This window comes from Perna viridis, chromosome 1 (assembly GCF_037379345.1).
Source record: "Perna viridis isolate PV_CMFRI_1.1 ecotype Kerala chromosome 1, ASM3737934v1, whole genome shotgun sequence".
In the NCBI taxonomy this organism is placed as follows: Eukaryota; Metazoa; Mollusca; class Bivalvia; order Mytilida; family Mytilidae; genus Perna; species Perna viridis.
The window spans coordinates 18,746,957-18,765,899 of NC_142445.1; the positions used below are offsets into that span (position 1 = coordinate 18,746,957).

The following is an 18,943-nucleotide window of genomic DNA, read 5'->3' on the forward strand; positions in this document are numbered from 1 at the left end:
GACAGAAACGTTCACCTTGACTGGTGCTGGAGTATGACTGAGCTGTTTCTGAATCTCGTCAAGAGGAAGACCAAAAAGTTTCTCATCATGAAACATTTCTAGGGGGGCATACAAGAATATTCAAAACCAAGATTTCGTTACGTCAGATTGAAGTTTTGAATTATTCTTCAGATGAACAATTTGACAACGTATTTGAGAGGTTAGCTAAACTTAAAAATAATACGCAGTCAACAAACTTTAGATCTGTTAAAGCGTGTCATTTTTGTGGATCAAATAATCATTTCAAACGAGACTGCAAAAAGTTCCATGAAATAGAACGAAGCAGGCGACACGTACAAAACAACAACGGTAGTATGGTCGGGTCAACATTAAAATGGTCACACGGCAACCAAACTGATATGTCTCATTCGGAAAACTGTTAGAGGTTAAAGGTAAAGGTCCGCCTTCGATCTGTACTAATTTTAACGAGGGACCCGAAATTAGTGATAGTTTATATTTAAAGTTAAGAAATAAATGGTGTTAAAATTAATTGTCTGATAGATACAGGGTCGACACTGTGTGTCATGCACATTAGAAATGTTTTGTCTATACCTGAGTCGCTAAGACCTGATGAAATAGAGAAATTTAAAATTAGCGAACCGATGAAAACTTTTGGAAAAGCTAAGTTTAAAATGAACATAAATGGAATGACTTCCATATCAGAAACAGTTCTATAACTATAGGTGAGGTAGACATTAAATGGAGAAGGGAAAGTCAGATGTGTAGCACTTTTAAAGTAACAGCCAGTGACGATTTTGTCTTACCCCCTGTCCTGAGACAGTCGTAACGAGTAAAATTGTAGGCGATCCTTCACATTTGGTTTCAGCTTTAGTAGAACCCTGTTGTAATCCTGATAATGACCTATAAATAACTAAGGTTTTAGTGGATCCCAGTGGCGGTTTCGTACCTTTGCAATTAGCAAACACATCAAATTTCCAAAAACATATTTACAAAAATACTGGTCTGGCTGTATGTGAAGATTGTCCAGATTCAATAACGTTTTACGATGAACAAAAATAAGGGGCTATTTGTAAGGTGACCGGCTGTGAAATTGAGAATCAATTACCTGAACATCTAGTTAAACTATTTGAGGCAAGCAGTGAAAATTTAACTCCGATCAATGCGTCGCATTTAGAGATCTGTTAATGCGCCAAAAAGATGCTTTTGAGAAATCAAAAGATGATTTAGGCTCCACTGATATTATTAAACATAAAATAAGTGTTGGTGACGCGGTTCCGATCAAACAAACCGCTCGGCGATTGCCTTTGACAAGACAAGAAATAGCCGATCGTGAAGTGCAGGGAATTCTATTCATGGGTATAATTGAGCATTCAAAATCTCCGTGGTCTTCCCCATAGTACTTGTCCCAAAGAAAGACAAATCAGTCAGGTTCTGTATAGGTCTCACTAACCACTTCTAAAATTTCCATTACTTTACATGTTAAAAAAGTAATTTTCAAAGTCTCACTGTGAATTCCAAGGACAAATGACATCTCAAAGCTGCATACCGTTGCGAAGCTTGGAAGATAAGGCTTCCAAAATCATTATGCTAATGGTACGATGATAGTAGAAATTCTTCACAAAATTTACTTGAATAAATAATACTGAAAATCCTCATTTTTACCTGTTCTGCTAACTGACAGCATGGAGTCAAATTACTCACACATGTAAACAATATTCATACACTTTTGTAGTTAATTATATATATGATTTTAAAGTACACATTCTCAGCTTTATTTTGACTACTTTTAATCATAATACACACAAATAGTGCACTTACAATGCATATGTCTAGGTTCAGTGTGTTTTTGGTACTACATTAGGGGGGGGTGGCCATTTGACCCGGAAGTGGTTAGTGAGACCTTAAAAACATTTTATAAGTTTTTATGTTTTTCTTTTTTTTACATTTTATGAAAGCTTGTGGTATTGTGAGTCTAATAAGACCAAAACTATCAAAATCAGACATAGGACTACAAAGAAATGGTCATTTTTATATCATGCCCCTCAGTGATATTTTCCCTAAATTACTAAAAAATTACAAATTTAACTAACTTGTCACACCAAATTGATACCTATGATAATTCAAGAAGTTGTAATAGTAAATATCATTTATCATTATGAAAAAAAGAACAGATTTCAACAATTTATATCATACCTATTTCATTACTGTGTGATTCTAAGTCTGTGCTGTGTGACTATTTGAGTACTTTGAATATCCCAAGCAGTGACGTTGTGTATTTCATGGATGACGTCAAGTTATGAGTCACTGTTACTGATAAAAATCTTGTTGCTATGTTGTTTTTTAAAATACCTTGCACAATGCACCTCTTAAAAGATAGCCAGATTACCAATATCACTATACTGATTTTATGGGGAAATGGAAATAATGACCAGGAAAGGCAATTTTCCTCAAATTATGCATTTCTCTGAAATATGCCATAATTTAATTTGTGGTCTCACTAACCACTTCTAACGTTTCCATTACTTTACATGTTAAAAAAGTAATTTTCAAAGTCTCACTGTGAATTCCAAGGACAAATGACATCTTAAAGCTGCATACCGTTGCGAAGCTTGGAAAATAAGGCTTCCAAAATCATTATGCTAATGGTACGATGATAGTAGAAATTCTTCACAAAATTTACTTGAATAAATAATACTGAAAATCCACATTTTTACCTGTTCTGCTAACTGACAGCATGGAGGCAAATTACTCACACATGTAAACAATATTCATACACTTTTGTAGTTAATTACATATATGATTTTAAAGTACACATTCTCAGCTTTATTTTGACTACTTTTAATCATAATACACACAAATAGTACATTTACAATGCATATGTCTAGGTTCAGTGTGTTTTTAGTACTACATAGGTGGTGGCCATTTGACCCGGAAGTGGTTAGTGAGACCATAGACTATAGACATCTTAATTCTGTGACTAAAAAGGACAGTTTTCCACTCAATCGTATTGACGATTGTCTAGACGCACTTAGATGCACGGTTTGTTTCTCGACTATTTACTTGCAAAGTGGTTACTAGCAAGTACAAATGGAAAGTGAGACTGACCGAGAGCGAACTTTTGTAACGAAAACGGGGTTGTTTCAATTTCGAGTCATGACGTTCGGGTTTTGCAATGCCGGGGCAACTTTTGAACGATTAATGGATGTGTTCTGGCTGGGTTGAATTGGCAGCTTTGTTTATTATATTTAGATGATGTTTTGATATTTTCAAGAGACTATGAGTGATTTCAAAAATAAAAGAAGCAGGTCTAAAGATTTCACCAAATAAACAAAAATGCACTCTGTTTCAGGAAAAAGTAAAGTTTTTGGGTTTTTGTGGTATCTAAAGAGGGTATATCAACAGACCCCGGGAAAATTAGCGCTGTATTCAATTGGCCTAAACCGCACTCTGTTCGTGAGGTTCGCAATTTTTAGGCACCTGCTCATATTATAGGCGCTTCATTTGCAGAATTAGCGCAAACAACACGGTAACGTAGATGGACTGTCACGTCGCCCTTGCACAGACTGTAAAATTTGCAGCCGTAAAGAATTAAAAGAAGAAAAAAACCGATAGCGATGACGACAACTCGTGTCGTTTAAGAGCTATGAGACCATTAAAGTCCAATTTAGTCTAGTGAAAAAGTGAACTGTGAAAACGCAACAGAGGGTAATCAATGGGTCGATAGTCGATCTTCAGAAGAGGTCATACGTGCACAAGAGAATGATAATATTATTAAGATGGTTAGGCAAATGAAAATAAACAGCGAAAACAAATCATCTTGGGAAAGCATATCAGTTCTAAGTAAGAGTTTAAATCATACTGGTCACAGTGGGACCAGCTTAAAATAATAAATGGGGTATTGTATCGGGAATGGGTTTCCGAGACAAATGGAAACATGCGACAATTAGTTTTACCTTTCTGATGGAGAGGGGAAGTCCTGAAATTACTCCACGATGATCCCGCGGGTGGTCATTTTGGTATGCATAAAACGTTTGATCGGGTTTCTGCACGGTTTTAATGGGCTGGTTACAATGTTTATGTAGAAACATGGTGCAGAAACTGTACAGTTTGCTGTTCACGTAAAGGGCCCAGACTTAGATCTAGAGGGGCAATGAAGCAGTATCTTGTTGGGGCGCCTATGGAGAGAGTCGCTTTAGATATACTTGGGCCACTCCCAGAGAGTGAATTGGGAAATAAGTATATTTTGGTGGTGACTGATTATTTCACACGGTGGGCAGAGGCCTATCCCATGCCAAATCAGGAGGCTGAAAAAATAGCTAATACATTTGTAGGAGAATTTATTGCCAGGTTTGGGGTCCCTAGGCAAGTTCATACGGATCACTGTCGTCAATTTGAATCGAAACTTTTCCAGTCCATGTGCCAATTGTTGCAAATTGATAGGACTAGGACTACACCTCTTCACCCTAAAAGCGATGGTATGGTAGAGAGATTGAATAGAACTATTTAAGATATTCTTAGTAAATTTATTACCAGAGATCAGCGTGACTGGGACATACATTTACCTACAGCCATGATGGCATATCGTAGTTCTGTACATGAAAGTACTGGCTACTCGCCGTGTATGCTATTGCTTGGACGTGAAATTGAGTTGCCCGTTGAACTTTTATATGGGAGGGCCCCAGACGAATACAAGAAAAACGAGAGTATTCCAGAGTTTGTTTCAGGGTTACAAAATAAAATGATTAAAGTTCATAATATTGCAAGAGACAAAATGGTCATAGCGAGGGACAAGCAAAAGCGATATTATGATCATAAAATAAGGTCCAGACAGTTCAAAGTTGGAAATAAAGTATGGGTTTACAATCCAATGAAGTCTAAAGGAATGTCCAAAATTACAGTGTCCATGGATTGGACCTATTGAAGTAATAACAATATTTACAGATTTAATATATAAGATAAAGCAGGTGGGTGGCACCAAGGAATATGTCATATACCATGACCGATTAAAGCCTTTTAATAATGGCATCTGTTCTGTGAGTGACCTGAAACGAGAATAAGTTAAGTTCAAATTTACGATTAAAACTGTAGACCCTTTGCGGACTATGCAAGGATACGCGTACATAAACGAAATTATGTATCTTGAATAAAATATTTTATTTATAAACAACAGTAGTTTTACTTTGCGTCACCGGCACTATTTGGTAGTAACTTTGCGTAAGTGATTGTGTAGAAACTAGTAACATTATAATTACCAGTAGTATATGAAGTTTAGTCGGTTAATGACACTCGTCCTACGAATTCTGGAGTAATAAAACTGGCCAGACTCTGCTCAGATTTGTTTAGTATGTATCGAAAGAAATCAAAATTATATTGTTCTTATTATTTATTCTGAAGATGAACACTGGTCAACATTGTATGAAAAATTATAAAGATGAAGAAAGCTTATAAAGACAGCAACGTTACGCCCATGGAGAAAAGAAGGTGAGATGCAGATTTCAGGGTTGTGATTACGAACTACCCTCAAAGTCAAAATATAAAATGAAGGACCATGAAAAGATTACGAACTACCCTCAAAGTCAAAATATAAAATGAAGGACCATGAAAAGAGGAGACATCACGATCTCCTGGATCAAGAACAGAAAATGGCACCTGTACAAGTAGTATCATTGGCTCCAACTCCACTGGCACAGTCTTTTCAAATTGCTAGCCCTGAGCCAATTTATCTTGATGCCTCAATGGTAGACCTCACATTATCTACCCCTACCTCGGTTCAAACTCAAGCTTCCTCCATGACGACCGGCGACAATCTTTCATGTGTATCAGAAAGGGAGTATGACCCAGAGCATCCATGGATGGGAGGAGATTATAGGAGAGTGGAATTTAAAGAGGGAATTCCATATTATCCTCCTAGACCTCTTAACAATACACAACCAAGGAGAGGTCGTACTTATGACTATTCAAGCTTGCCAGACCAAGAAAATATTCGAGATCTTAGGCAGCAACTTCGTAATCTTCTATCTTCTTACATAGCTGGTGAAGATGTCGAGTTAATAAGATGGATACGCGCCCGCTCCCGCAGTTATCCCACTGAGGTCTCCGTAATCCCAGAGGGATATTTGGGAATTCGTAAAGAGGAAAAGTTGTCTTCCCGGATAGCACAATTTACTATCTTACATCAACTTGGATCCCAGATCATAACACGCGAAGAAGAAGGTCGTCTTCAGTTCAGACAGAGCCAATGTACAACCCGTCGGCTCCGAGAAGGTCAACGGAGACGCAAACAACCGTATCTCAACGGGACTTAGTGGACACCGAGACTCAATGTGACTTTTTAAGAGAACTTTTTAACTTCTTCTAGACATTGAGTATCTATGTTTAATGTACATATTTATCACATTTGAGGCAAAATTTAATGTCTCATGCTCGGGGACGAATTTTGTTTTTCAGTGGAGGGGGGTAGTGTAACGAGTAGTACGTGAAAGTAGCTATAGAGATAATTAGGAATTCCTATTGTTATTGTATGATTGATACATATTTATGCTTTGTTTTATTTATTTATTTATTTATTGTCTATAGTTGTATGTATTGATAGGATTATAGGGTGATTATTATGAATGGATTGTGTGTAAAAGAAAAGCCCCCCCCCCTTTTCTTTGTAAAATTGTAACACTCTGGTTTGATTACTTGTTATTTAGGATTGTATTATCATGTTCTAGATGCGGGTGGTAGAGAGTGTACACTAACAAATCCATATTTATTCCCTATCAATTTATTTATCCATATGGCCGCCGACATTTGTTTACTTTTGAAACTCTAGAATGCCAAATACCCGGATGAACATATCTGTCAAGTGCAAATATTGTCGTGACGTCATGTTAACGGTAAACTCTTGTGGTTTTTTTGTCTGATACGTAATTTTTGTCGCCCTACTATAAATAGCTTGCGCGTTGACTTTCAGGTTTCAGTTCTGGTTCCTGTCTTGTTGCAGTTATCGTTTTGCCTAAGCGTTCCAGTAATTTATTCTATTCAGATTATATAAGGTTAGCAGCATATATATGTATACATATTTCTCCTGTATATTGAAGAACTTGTTCCTGACCAGAAAGAGCAATCTTTTGATACTAGTTGAAGGAGGCTAGCTGTTTATTGAGACCAGTGTTGATATTTATAATTTCCCGTACACGCTTTTATGGCTAATTAGTTCGCTGTCCTTTTTATTTTACGATCGAAGAGATAATTTATTACTGATTACTGTTGAATATTTTCTGTCAATTGTGCATGTTGCTGAATATTAATTAGTTTGCTTTATGTGTATGGGCAGTGTCTGACCATGTTATTTCGTCCGTGTCCCCCCTACCCCATCGTATTCGGTTGAAATCGTTTTCACTATAGTCCAAGTCACCTCAGATTGTTTGCGGTTTTTTGCGTTTATTTTTGTAAATACTCGACGGTTCCTTTCAAAAACCTGCCATTTTATTCATGTCGTTCTGTTCTACGATTCCCTTACAATTATTTTTCGTTCTTACCTCCGAGATTGAAAAAATTCAAAATTTATTTTTCCTACGAGAATTTTGCATTGAATGTATTGTTTATCTGCCATCTTGTTTCTATGGATATTTTGAAATGTTCCCTATTATCTCACAATTGAAGAGCTGAAATACCATGATTTCCCGCCATATTTCTGCTCTTTACCTTTAGTAAAAGAAAACCAGAAGTTCTGAATGAAAATGTTACAACTGGTACTTAATAAAAGTCTTACCACATAAAGTAATGAATTAGCAGGGAACCAGAAATATAGCGCGGGGGGGGGGGGGGGGGGAAACGTGTTATTTCACCTCTTCAATTGTGAGATAATAGGGAACATTTCAAAATATCCATAGAAACAAGATGGCGGATAAACAATACATTCAATGCAAAATTCTCGTAGGAAAAATAAATTTTGAATTTTTTCAATCTCGGTGGTAAGAACGAAAAATAATTGTAAGGGAATCGTAGTACAGAACGACATGAATAAAATGGCAAGTTTTTGAAAAGAACCGTCGAGTAATTACAAAAATAAACGCAAAAAACCGCAAACAATCTGAGGTGAATTGGACTATAACGTTATGTTAGATTCTCTATATCTTACTATCACTTGAATCTAGGGGAATTATCGGAATATGCAGTAAGATTGAAATTAAGATATTTGGATAACCTGTTACAATAAGTGTGATCGTTTTCGTTAAATAAATAGTTTATTTTCGTTACGCATTTGTCTAATTTAGCTATTAAACATTTTATTCAGAGACATACATTGCACGCTACCACACTTATCCCTCGTCCTTAATAATACCTTCATTAATAATTTGAAGAGAAGTGGACATGTGATTGGATTCTGGGAAACTAGGATGAGACTTAAGTAGGTAATTAGACATACCACAAAAAGCTTCAAAAGTTGAAGTGAGTCTCTTAGGTTTGGAGGTGACTGAAAAGACACCTTATTGACGTCTCTCATAATAAAGTAAACTGAATCTCTAAGATCCTTCAAAGTAGAAGGAGTATCCTCACTTTCAGCAGCCTTGTTGGAATTGGTATGAAAACGACCAATAACAAAAGGAGCAGTATTACAAACAGAAACATTCTGAGGAACCTGATCCCTAATTTCACCTTCTTCACCAGAGGAAAAATTACCTTCCTGACTACCTGGGGCCACTGAAAAGCGTTCCTCATCATCACTATCCTCATGTTTACTTTCAGAGTTGTGAACTGTAGGAAGTGAAGTCATGGAGGAGTTAGGTGTGGGTTGGTCGGTATTTTTCTCCAAAGCTGTGAGGCGATTGGAGAAAGCAACAAACTCAGAAGATATGGATTGACAAAAGTAATCTAAAACACTCTTAAACCCATCTAATGAGGAGGCAGAGTTAGTAACCTGATAAGACTGACCCCTAACAGAAGAGGTAGGTGCAGTTGCAGGTATAGTAACACTAATAGAAGGCACTGCTACAGAAGGAGCAGGGGTTGACAAACTAGGAGTGAAACTTTGAGGAACAATATGTCCAAAGTTGTTACCATAAGACCAGAAACCTGGAAAAACCTGACCAGGAAAACCTGGATAAGGGTAAGTCTGAGGCCAGGGATGCCTTGACCAAGACATGGAGTTATTAGCTGAGGAGGGCAAAGTAACACCACAGTAAGACATTGGAGCCTTGAACCAGGTAAATTTAGACCATAGAAACACCAGGGGTATAGGAAACTGAACCCTTGGTGTCTACTGTCCTAGATACTGTAAGAATTACCGTACCTAAAGTAGGGATTACTCTATTACTGTCCATAGAATCTACAACCGGGGTCGTCTGTGGAATAGTAATGTTAGTCACCGAAGTTAAAACGTCGGTTGATTGACTAGACATATTTGGAGTAACCACCTGACTATCGTAAGGTAACGACCCATCCAAAAAACATCATTGCCAGTAATGGCTTGGAATGGGCTATTAACATTAAACTCTATAATAAAGAATCAATATACAATAATAATAAACAAAGAAAAGAAAATTCCTCAGCAAACAAGATTTCTAATATTACAAAATGTCAATATTATTTACAATACGTGTCTTCTTGCGCAGGTGGAAAATAAATGGATGAATGAAGGGTAGATGGCTACTATAAGATCATCCCATTGGATGATATTTTTAGATAGGGGATTCCGCCTGCTTGACTTGCGCAGATGGACTAACTCAGAATTTATGATGGTAACGTATTTATTGTAATAAAATCAATATCTAAAATGATGGCAACAAGTCTGTATAATGATGAGGTAGGGTCAGAATTTGGCAGAACATACAACGATGCCAATTTATAAGCTTTTCGTACGCAAATATTATGTTTTAAGGAATATTTAAATTTGCGCAATGAATAAATCGAGGCCGGGATAAACACAAAAGAGATCCGGAAGACAGCTCCACTGCTATTTATTTTAAAGGCTTGTAAAAATATTAATTCGCATCATTGATCTTTATTAAGTGAATAAATCGCTTAAATGTATTCGAAATGTTTTAGAAAAAAAAAGACTTACGAAAATTCAAATAGATTATTTTGATAAGAAATCTAAAGCAATATAATGTTTTTGTGCTGTTTAAGGGGGTCGACAATAATATGATTCCATTTGATTATGTATGGTTTAATATTGTTTTTATTAAGATTTTCTCCTTTTTATGACAATGTTTTATCTTTCTATTAAGAAGAGAAATAATTTAGCACCAAAAGTTTCAAAATATATTGGGTTGAATCTCACTGTATAATTAAAAGCTTTTCGACTTGTCTTTGATCTCGCGAGATTTTTAAGAAACGTGACCATGGGAAACTTTTACGACCAATCAAATCTTATGCTATGATGACTTTTCTTTCAAACCATACCAAAATTAACCATTTGTTAAGTAGGTGCATTAAAATCCTAAGGCACTCGCCTATATACTTTTGATGTTTTCATTGCACCCGACAGGTGGTGCTGTACCTAGTCTGCGTATCGAGTATTCCTCTCTTTCATTAACTTTTACTTAGGACAGGACTGTTCGTTGGATGGTAATTTTTTTGTCTTATCTTTTACAGTATGCAATATTGTTAAAAATGAAAAGCAATACCAAAATTTCAAATGAGGGAAAATCTTTTGACATGGAATCACAAGGAAAATCAACGGACAAAAAAAGGAAAACAAACATTTCGAACCAGCAGATATATCGAAATTTGCAATATATATGATTATTTTTTTTTGTATTCAATAACCACTGGGTTGAAGTCACTGCTGGTGGACCAAATGTCCTCTAGTTTATTCACCAACCCAGTAGTCTGTACTGTCAGTATCTTTGTGATTGTATGACCATTACCTTGTGGTTAAGTAGGCAACTATCTGAAAGGTTTATTCCATAGGTACTTGAATCTATGTTAGATAGGATTCTCAATTGTTTATTTAACTACCCATTGCAGTTATTATTATTTCTTTTTGTAGTGCACAATTTAATTTCAAATGCAGATTGATTTAGGTTGCATTGTTATAATTTTACGTGCATTTTCAGATTTTCGGTACATTAGATAAGAATTAGAATCTACCTATGAAATTCTTTGTGTTATGAAAATGAGTTTGTAATTTTGTACCGGCTATCATTCCCATATGTTTGAAGAGAACGGAATGTCATACACATTGATTGCTTTGCGGAATATATAAATACCATTTTGGACAATATTGGTGCTACCCCCAAAAAACTGTTCTAGATCACATGGGTTGGTGAGATTGAGAGTGAGTCACTGAATCATAAAAAAATGTAGGAAAAACAAAGAATAGATTAGTTGTTTATTAAAACAACGTAGCAATTATATTGTATACAATAAAACAAAGGACGTATTCAGTTTTCATAACATTCTCAAATTCAAAAGTCGATATGAATTCCCTTCCAATGACAGCATGAATACTCTTATGGGAACTACACAAACACATCATCATACGGTATAATATTTTTTCTAGATATCACCCGTCTATATCTCGTCCATACCCGACCTACAGCTTACAATAAAATGGTTTCAGACATTTTTCAGCGAACATGACACATTTGACATGATCTCGGTTACTGCTACTCCTCTATTATCAACTTTTGTAATAGTAACTCTGACCTGCTACCTTTCATTTCATCAGCGTCCATTATTGTTTTCTTTGGCGACTGCTGAACCTGTAAAATCAAGAATATATAGCTCAGTTATATCAGTGTTTGATTTAATTTTATCAACTAATCATTAAAATACATTATTTAATGTTGCTTAATAGTGTATATTCTATTTTGGAAGAAAAATAACATGATATTATTAGCCAAAAATGAGGGTGGCGAAAATGGTTCCTGACTCTAAGTATCAAGTATTTTAAAAACAAAAAATCTCATTTTCTCTCGTTGTCATAGGCGGATCAAAAGGGATGGATTTGTGAGCTTGTGAGGCGAATGACCTTCTACCCTTTATGACATTGAAATAAATAAATAAATAAAAAAAAATTAAAACATTGAAAAATTACCAAAAAGCCAAAAAGCATTAAAGTTATATTAATAATGAAAATATTATTATATAGCTTTATCACATTTCTTATTCACTTTCTAATTAAGAAAACTGAAGAAATAGTTTGGGCCACCGTTTGTAAATCCTTGGGTTCAACTGATTAATTTATGCAGTATATTTGTTTTATAAGCATATTTTAAAAACAAAAATATCAATAAAACGTTTTGTATAAATAAACCAAAGTTCTACATTAACAGAGAAGAATGGAATGCTTTTATAGTTACCGAAAAATTATAAACTGTATACTTACAGATGCACTAAAACTGTGTTCAAAAGCTTCCTGAGGTGCTGATCTGAAGTAACTCCATAAAAACAAACACATAACAAGAACGAATATGCAAGCACAAGCAACTCCAACAACTACTGGGTTGTGTTCAAATTTAAGCATGACGTCGTAAAACTCAACTGTTCGGTTGGTCGTTGTTGTCAACTCGACAAGTTCTGAAAAAAGATGGTAAAGCTTTTAAAGATTTGTGATAACAATTTTAAATACATGTAGTGGCATCAAAATTGATCTGACCTCACTTTGAAGTCGTACATTAGAGATAATTGCAAACTTTATCATAATAATTTCTTCAAGGAGTATTTTATCTTTAGTGTCATGTTTTTTTATGGTTGGAAAAAATAGAGTAATATTGCTCAAATGTGCTTAAAATGCATCAATTCTAGTAGATTTTATAAAAGTATTTTTACTGTTATAATAATCTTTCCGTAATGATAAGCACTTCATTATTGGCATCAAAATATTGAAGAACAAGTCAAATTTCAATGTAATTGATTTACCTTCAAACGTTGAGTTGTTTAAGTTACCAATAACTGTCCTTGTATGATTAATGTTACCTGTCAAAAATAAATAACAATCAACTTCATGTAAAAAAAACCTAGTTTGTGTAATGGTGGATGTTGTATTGATTGAAAATTTAGGAATGAATGATAAATGTTGACAGTATGACAAATAAAATAGAAAGTATACAGTATACAAAAAAAGAAGCAAAATAAGATTTTTTTTGGAATAAAATAATACAGTACGTACCTAAATAAGTCATGATTTGTGATGGACGTGCAGAATGACAACATTGATTTCACACTCTAGTATTTATGCTTTCAGTTGTATTCTTTGTCATGACGTAGGCGCCACGCATAGTGACATGTTGTTAACATGTGCTCGTTCAAATGTCCAGTCATTGTTCATATCAACATGTGGACATGAACACGTGGATTTAATCAAATTATCACATTCAGTTTTATTTAGTTATACATCGCGAAAATATTCCCTGCCTTGACTTTAGATAGGAAAGTTGCTGATAACTCCTATAAAACATAGGGTTTTCGTCTTTCATTTCAGAAAGCCATTTTACTTTCCTTTGTCATTTTCGGTATTTGGCAACAGACATTTATCATGGCGAAGATGTAAAATTGAATTAAATAAAATTCATCTCGACCTGCCTGCAATTAATCAGAAGAACTGTTCCTTGAATTTCTGTGAGGGGATGTGAGCACTTCGTATAGGAACATTTTAATACCATATTTGTTTTTCTTTTTATACTCGGCGTCACATAAATAACATACTGTTAAAATTTGAATAAAAATATTTTCTACGACTTTATTGACACCAACCGTCGTTTAAATTGTCTTAAATGACTTGCTCATTCGTTTAGTCAAACAGCTTCTCAAAAACAAGTCGCTTATTAGCTTAAATCATGCGTAACAAATCCTTACGGGAAAATCCCATACTAATATCCGCCATGTTGGTTTTTACGGGACGATTTGTTTACAAACGAAGTTCGTAAGTTCCCGTCGAAACTCCGGTGACAATCGTCTGCTTGATCAACTTCTCGGTATTGTACGTTGTTCGCGTAAAATAAATCCGAGATATCCGAAATAACGCCGAAGTGCATTCTGGGTTCTTCGGTTTTTGGACAAACCATTTAAACGTAAACAACATCTCCTAGCAACCCGATCACTGTAAACATGGCCGACTTTTTACTATGTAAATATTGCCACCTAGAATTAAAATCTGACCGGAATTTAACGATTCAATGTTTAGGGAGAAGACGTTTGGCTAAACGAATGAGCAAGTCATTTAAGACAATTTAAACGACGGTAGGTGTCAATAAAGTCGTAGAAAATATTTTTATTCAAATTTTAACAGTATGTTATTTATGTGACGCCGACTATAGTCAAGTAACGAGTTCACTTCTTTTCCAGATTCTAAGGTAAATACATAGAACAAAGTCATGTAAAAACTAAATAATCTGCTCACTGAATTGATACCCCCACGCCCCCATTTGAAAAATTCACCTTTTGACTTCCAGATTGATTTTAGATCAAAATCTGAAAAAAGGTGCAAAACAGTACATGTATTATATAATAAAGAATCTGTGAAAGTTTCATTAAATTCCACTCAGTGTTGTACGAGCGGTAACTGGAGGGTTGGTAACCATGTGTCCCAATATTCGTTTCATTATAAAATAAAGATTGTGTTAAACTTTGATTTAATGCCATTTAGTAGTGTAGGAGCAGTAACAGATAAGAGTAATAAGGGAAGCTAGATGTGATTGGATATTAAAATAACTGACTAAGAATAACGACTAGACAGACATATACAACAAAGAACATGAAAAAAAAAATCAAAATAACAGGTACTAAAGAATAGTAAATAAGGAATGCGGACTCCACTTAAAACTGGAAGCATGGACCAGGTGCACCGTTTCATTCAGTAAATTGCATTCAGTGGTGTAGGAGTACTATAAATAAGAGACCGGATCAAATTCGTTGAGGTAGGTGCGAATGAGAAACTAACTTTATATTTCAACGAAAAGCCATAATCAGTCTTATTTTTTCGCCTTAATGACAGATTTTTCATGAATCGATTAGAAATGTACATAACTATAACTCCGCGGGACTCGAACTCGTACCGCTGTGAAATCTATGGCAACACCGCCTGCACGAAGTCCAGCGCCCTAGACCACTCAGCCAGCTGGGTGTTGCCATAGATGTAACAGCGGTACGAGTTCGAGTCCCGCGGAGGGAACGATAAAAAATTTGCATCGCAAATTTGACAGTTCTAACATCGTTGGGAATTTTTCAGACCCTTCTATAAGTTTACGTTATCTTCCCTGTATCAATTTGATCCGATGGAACAGTGTAGCGAATAGAGTCGTCACATTCTGAGACGTTTGTATAATATTGATTTGTTGTGACATGCATCATTAATTTGATCATCTCTCCTACATAATAATATCTAAAATGAACTGTCCCGTACTGCCATACATCATGTACTAAGTTACAGCCCTAGATTAATCCTACGAGGATGAATGACCCGGCCAGCGAAAGCTATATTCAATATAGCCTAGCTGGCCGAGTGGTCTAGGGCGTTGGACTTAGTGCAGGCGGTGTTGCCATAGATGTCACAGTGGTACAAGTCCCGCGGAGGGAACGACCAAAAATTTGCTTCGCAAATTTGACAGTTCTAACATCGTTGGGAATTTTTCAGACCTTTCTATACGTTTATATATCTTCCCTGTATCAATTTGATCCGATGGAGCAGTGTAGCGAATAGAGTCGTCACATTCTGAGACGTGTTATATATATATATCACTTGGCGTCCGTCGTCATCCGTCGTCGTCGTTAACAATTTTTCAAAACTCCTCTCCTCTGAAACTACTTGACCATTTGGAACCAAACTTGGTATGAACATTTCTTTGGGTATCTTGCATAGAACTGATGTGGGAATTTCTGATCCATTGAAAAGCATGGCCGCCGTTACTAAAAATAGTACATAGGGGTCAAACAGTAGTTTTTCGCATATATCTTCAAAACGATTTGGTAAAGCTCAATCCTGACCAGATAAAAGTGTTCAGCATGATGAAATCTATCCGCGGTCAAATTTTCATTTTAATCTGTTTAGCCACGTTGGAGTTATTGCCCTTTTTCGACGTTTTTTTGTAATTTTTAATGTTACTTTCAAAAACCTTCTCCTATGACACTACTTGCCCAATTGGAAGGAACCAAACTTGGTATAAATGTTCCTTGAGATATCATGCATAGAACGGATGTCGGGATTTTTTATCCGTCGAAAAGCATTTCCGCCGTTACTAAAAATAGAACATAGGGGTCAGACAGTAGTTTTTCGCATATATCTCAAAAATGGTTTAGTTTTGCCCATTCTGAAAGGGATAAAAGTGTTCAGCATGATGAGATCTATCTGCGGTCTTTTTAATCCATTAAGTTTTGTTGGAGTTATTGCCCTTTTTCAACGTTTTGTGCTATATTTTATGTTAATTCTTTCAAAAATCTTCTCCTCTGACACTATTTTACCGTTTGAAACAAAACACGGTGTAAGTATTCCTTGGAGTATCCTGCATAGGAAATGGGTTTTTTTTATTGGTCGAAAAACAAGGCCACTGTTACTAAAATAGAACAAAGGGGTCAGACAATAGTTTTTATATCTCCAAAACCATTAGGTGTAGCCAAACTCTTTCAATAGCTGAAATGATCCTTATTTTTAGGACTACAAAAGTCTTCAGGCATAAAATTTGTCAGACGCCTTCTTATAAGAGTTATTGCTCTTGACAGGGGAAATTGACAGTTTGTTTTACAGTTTTCAGCGAATATCTTGAAAACTATGTTAGATTTAGACTTTCATTTACTGAAATGTTCCTTATGATAAGTCCTATCAAAGTTTTCATGAGTCAAAATTGTTGGACAACTTTAATTTATTGCCCTTGAAAGGCAAAATTCAACCAGGTGAGCGATTCAGGCTCTTGGGAACCTCTTGTTTGCACTACTTTACATTCTATGGTTTTATGGTTAATATACAATAGCAACCTAATTTTTAAAATGTTTTATGACATTCTGCCTTTGCCGTTTCTTGAAGCAATTTTAACGAACAGTCTTTCCGTCTTGCCTCATACAGTATAATTCCCTTTGTTGGTTGCGTTATCTGTAAATTATATTAAGATACTCACATTACCATACAGAATTAAAGTAGGTATGTAAAACCACTTATTGAATTAGTTATGCACTGTACAGTACAGTTACTTTCACTGATCACCTTCCAATTCGTATTTTTCTTCATACTTATGACTATGTCCTTGAATTAAAAATCTTTTGCGATTGTATATCAGAAATGAGTTTTGGTGCAAAAGACAAACGTTTCACCTTATTACTTTTCAATGATAAGTCAATTTTCAATTCAAAATAACTGCAAAGTGTTCCATTACAAATATCGTGTTGTAATGTTTTGTTAACGAAAGCAAACTTCTAAATAGCGTTTTGCATGAAGACACATTTAACATAGGTTATACTTACAGATGCACTCACACTGAGATTAAATGTTTCTGTAGGCGTTACCCTGAAGTTTCACCAGAAAAACACACAAACAACGAGAACGAATATACATCCACAAGATATTCCAACAACCAAAGGATTATGTTCAAACTTAATCAGTAAATTGTCGTTAAAACGGTCAAAATCGACAATACCTGAAATGTAAGTAATTTAAAGTGTGCAAAGTTTTCCTTGCATTCAAGAAGGCGTCGAGGCAAAATCAGGCAGAGGTTGGCACATGGCAAATTTTGTTTTAAAAATATCCACTTCAAATCGCAAATGCATTTTTTTCTCAGAGTTTAATGTTGTATTTTGATTAATTTCAACGCCTGAAGAGAAATAAATTACCTAGAAATTTAAAAGGGGAAATATCTCTTTCATTTTATGCAAAAAATGTTTGCTTTCTTAGGGAAATTAAAAAATATTTTTCTGACCCATCCATTGTCGATCGAAAAAAAATCTTTGTACTACTAAACATAAATATGATATAAGCATAACGTCGGAACAGAAAACAAAAGCCAAAAACAAAAACCATAAATATGTGCTATCTTCTTTTGGTTTCTCTACCAAAGACGATGATTGTGATTTACCGTCTATGTACGTTCAAACAACGCTACATAGCTGGATCTGCAAACTGTACCACGAAGACTCTTTCAAAACTTAAACTAAACTTTCTTTACTTACAGCTGTCAGGGAGGGTCTCCAACCCTACCACAACACTTCTTACTCCCGTAGTGGAATTAATTAAATGTGAATCCTGAAGAAATCGATAGATTTCCGGAGACTCTCAACTCAAGATTATTTTCAGAATATAATGGCATTAAAACCTATGATTTTTTAATACTTTATACATTTATTCCCCATACTCAGTTAAAATATCGACTCGAAAACATTATACAGCGTTGTTTCTCCTAAAAGATAGTACATCTAGATAAAAATATACATTTTTTGGTAGATATTCCTCATACTTAGTAAAAAAAATCCAAATCATTTTCCAAATAGACAGAAAATTTTTGGGGAATTTTTGGTCGACAACATATTTGTCCAGTTTTTCAACAAACGGTCAGCTTTCCAATGGGAACAAATTGTGCCTCTCTACATGTACACCTATTTCATCACTCTTATGAGGCTGACTTTAAGGCTGATCTGAAAGAACGTCGTTTAGCCAGGTCATTTAATCTCAGTTTCCGCTACATACACGACGTATTATCGTTATATAATCCTAGTTTCGGGGATTTGATACATCACATCTTCCCCCAAAAGAACTGAGATAAAGGATACTACAGACATTGTGAAGTCAGCCTCATATCTTGATCTACATTTAGAAATCGATGGTGAATGAAAATTTTTGACCAAACTTTATGACAAAAGTGATGATTTTTCATTCAGAATTGTCAATTTCTTTCAACTGTGGCAACATCCTTATTAGGGTCATGTTGCTACCAGATTGAAGTATCACTACAGAAGTTTTATGGTCGTCATCGTGAACTCGTGGATCGTTATGGTGTATCCATCTATATCATGAAAACTTATTTGTTCA

The 18,943-nt window shown here is 35.3% G+C and overlaps 1 protein-coding gene across 1 annotated transcript; it reads right to left on the reverse strand.

The window, feature by feature from the left end:
- Nucleotides 1-11,374: 11,374 nt before the first annotated feature.
- On the reverse strand, nt 11,375-13,175 carry LOC148627589 (uncharacterized). Its single transcript, XM_088564674.1, has 4 exons — nt 13,106-13,175; nt 12,856-12,912; nt 12,323-12,513; nt 11,375-11,696 (listed from the first exon to the last, which is right to left on the reverse strand). The coding sequence occupies exons 1-4, from the start codon at nt 13,116-13,118 to the stop codon at nt 11,601-11,603; spliced, it is 357 nt and encodes a 118-aa protein (XP_088420800.1). The 5' UTR covers nt 13,119-13,175; the 3' UTR covers nt 11,375-11,600.
- Between the last annotated feature and the right edge of the window lie 5,768 nt (nt 13,176-18,943).

Bases quoted from the DNA above. Each gene is read 5' to 3' on its own strand.
- LOC148627589 (XM_088564674.1), bottom strand. The intron at 12,514-12,855 runs GTAAATCAATTA...ATCTTTTTTCAG, and splicing joins AAACAACTCAACGTTTGAAG to AACTTGTCGAGTTGACAACA. The intron at 11,697-12,322 runs GTAAGTATACAG...TTGATTTTACAG, and splicing joins AACACAGTTTTAGTGCATCT to GTTCAGCAGTCGCCAAAGAA.